The 1,804-nt window shown below is 34.6% G+C and overlaps 1 protein-coding gene across 1 annotated transcript; it reads right to left on the reverse strand.

Moving 5' to 3' along the window:
• Positions 1–369: 369 nt before the first annotated feature.
• LOC126890098 (uncharacterized) lies at positions 370–831 on the reverse strand. The gene has a single exon (XM_050658946.1). It carries the CDS (start codon positions 829–831, stop codon positions 370–372), a length of 462 nt encoding a protein of 153 aa, XP_050514903.1.
• Between the last annotated feature and the right edge of the window lie 973 nt (positions 832–1,804).

Below are 1,804 nucleotides of genomic sequence, written 5' to 3' on the forward strand. Positions count from 1 at the left end.
CCGAAATTTAGTAGGAAATTTTTTCTAGTTTCATTTTGTACATACATGATTTTTTCGTAAAATGCGTCGGAAAGGATGTATTCCCAAAAAACTGTTATTTGATACAACGTAGCAAAGTTGTAATTCAAAAAGAGCATAAAATCCACAAAATAACCAATTTTTAAAACTCCCGGAAAACTTTCCAGGTAACTCACTTTTTTTTTCGACTATATGACTGAAATAAATTACGATTACAAAACTATTCAAATGCAAAATAAACAGGATCATCTTCGGAATCCGAGTCGTCTTGCAGGTTAATAATTATCGGTTGTATCTCTACAGTCGCATCAATTATGTTGTCAAGATCCCACATTTTTTGTTCTTCTTCCACTACATGTCTTCTCGCCAGTTTTGTTTTGTAATATATTCTAAAGACTCATATAACAATTCACGCACAGTTTGTATTTTATATGATGTATTTTTTCTAGCCACATAACCTTTCATTTGGGCCCAAATTAGTTCAATTGCATTTATTTCACAGTGGTAGGGTGGAAGTCTAGGGACTGTGATGTTTCGCCTTTCCGCCATTTTGTCAACTACATATTTCTTGTACTTAGATTTGTGTTGCCGGGCAATTTTTAAAAGTTCTGCTTTAACCATTCCATCTTTGTAAGGCAAAGACTTATTCCGCAGCCAGTCAAGGACATCTTGTTTCTTCCACGCAGTCGTTGGAAGTCTTTCTACTAGTCTTGAATGATAAGGTGCATTGTCTAATACTATTATTGAATTTGGTGGTATATGTTCATGTTCAATGATCTCCTCAAAATACTCTTCGAAAACATCAGCTGTCATCTCCTCGTGATAGTCTTTTGTGCTTTTGGATTGAAATTCCAACAAACCATCCCTAAGAAATCCTTTTTCACTGCCAATGTGAGAAATTATTAGTCTACTACCTTTACCAGAGGGTGGGGAAATACTAGTAGACCAACCTTTTATAAACGCTTGCCTGGAGCTTAATATATTTTATCTGACCAAATTTTTGTTAGAGTATGACCTGCATTTACCCAAATTTCGTCCTGATAGTAGATTGGCCTTCCTTCAGCCCGGAATTTTCGTATGGATCTTAGATAATATCTTCTCCAACATATTATCTCTTCGCGGTCAATCAAAACTGATTTTCGGTCTGATTTCTCCCATCGGAAATTTAATCCTTTTAAAACTTCCCACAATTTGGTTCGTCCGATATTAGGCAAATCTGGATCGTCTTTAACTTCTTGTAAAATTCTGTTAAGGTTGGGTATTTCTTTTTTGAAAAAAATTCAGTGAATTTTCCTTCGAATAATATTTTTGGCAAATTCATTAATTTCAACAGGTTTTTTCCCCTCTTCAAGTGTTCATTTGTGTTTAGGTTAGCTATACCTTGTTTTTTTCTTTCTGATAGGAATCTATATAATATTATTGACTCTGCTACGCCCGTCAGGTTGGCACAACTCTCGATTATGTTCCGAACAATGTTTGTGGGATTCTGAAAAACCAGAGCATCGTGAACGTTCAGGACAATAGTCTTCTCTCTTGGTGAATAGACAGACTTACTGACTGTACGCAATAGTACCGGTGTAAAACTTGATGACGTTGATGATGATGAAGCCATCGCAAGCAATAACAAAAACCAGCACGAACGAAAGTTAAGTATATGTTTGTAGGAATATGGAAAAAAAGAATGTGTGTGTACTTTGTATGCACGTATTATATAATTTCAACGAAATAAATAATATACTTAACAGGTTAGTTGTATTTTATTTAAGTATTAAACTAACTTTCTTAC

The sequence above is a fragment of the Diabrotica virgifera genome, chromosome 8, assembly GCF_917563875.1.
Source record: "Diabrotica virgifera virgifera chromosome 8, PGI_DIABVI_V3a".
Taxonomy (NCBI): Eukaryota; Metazoa; Arthropoda; class Insecta; order Coleoptera; family Chrysomelidae; genus Diabrotica; species Diabrotica virgifera.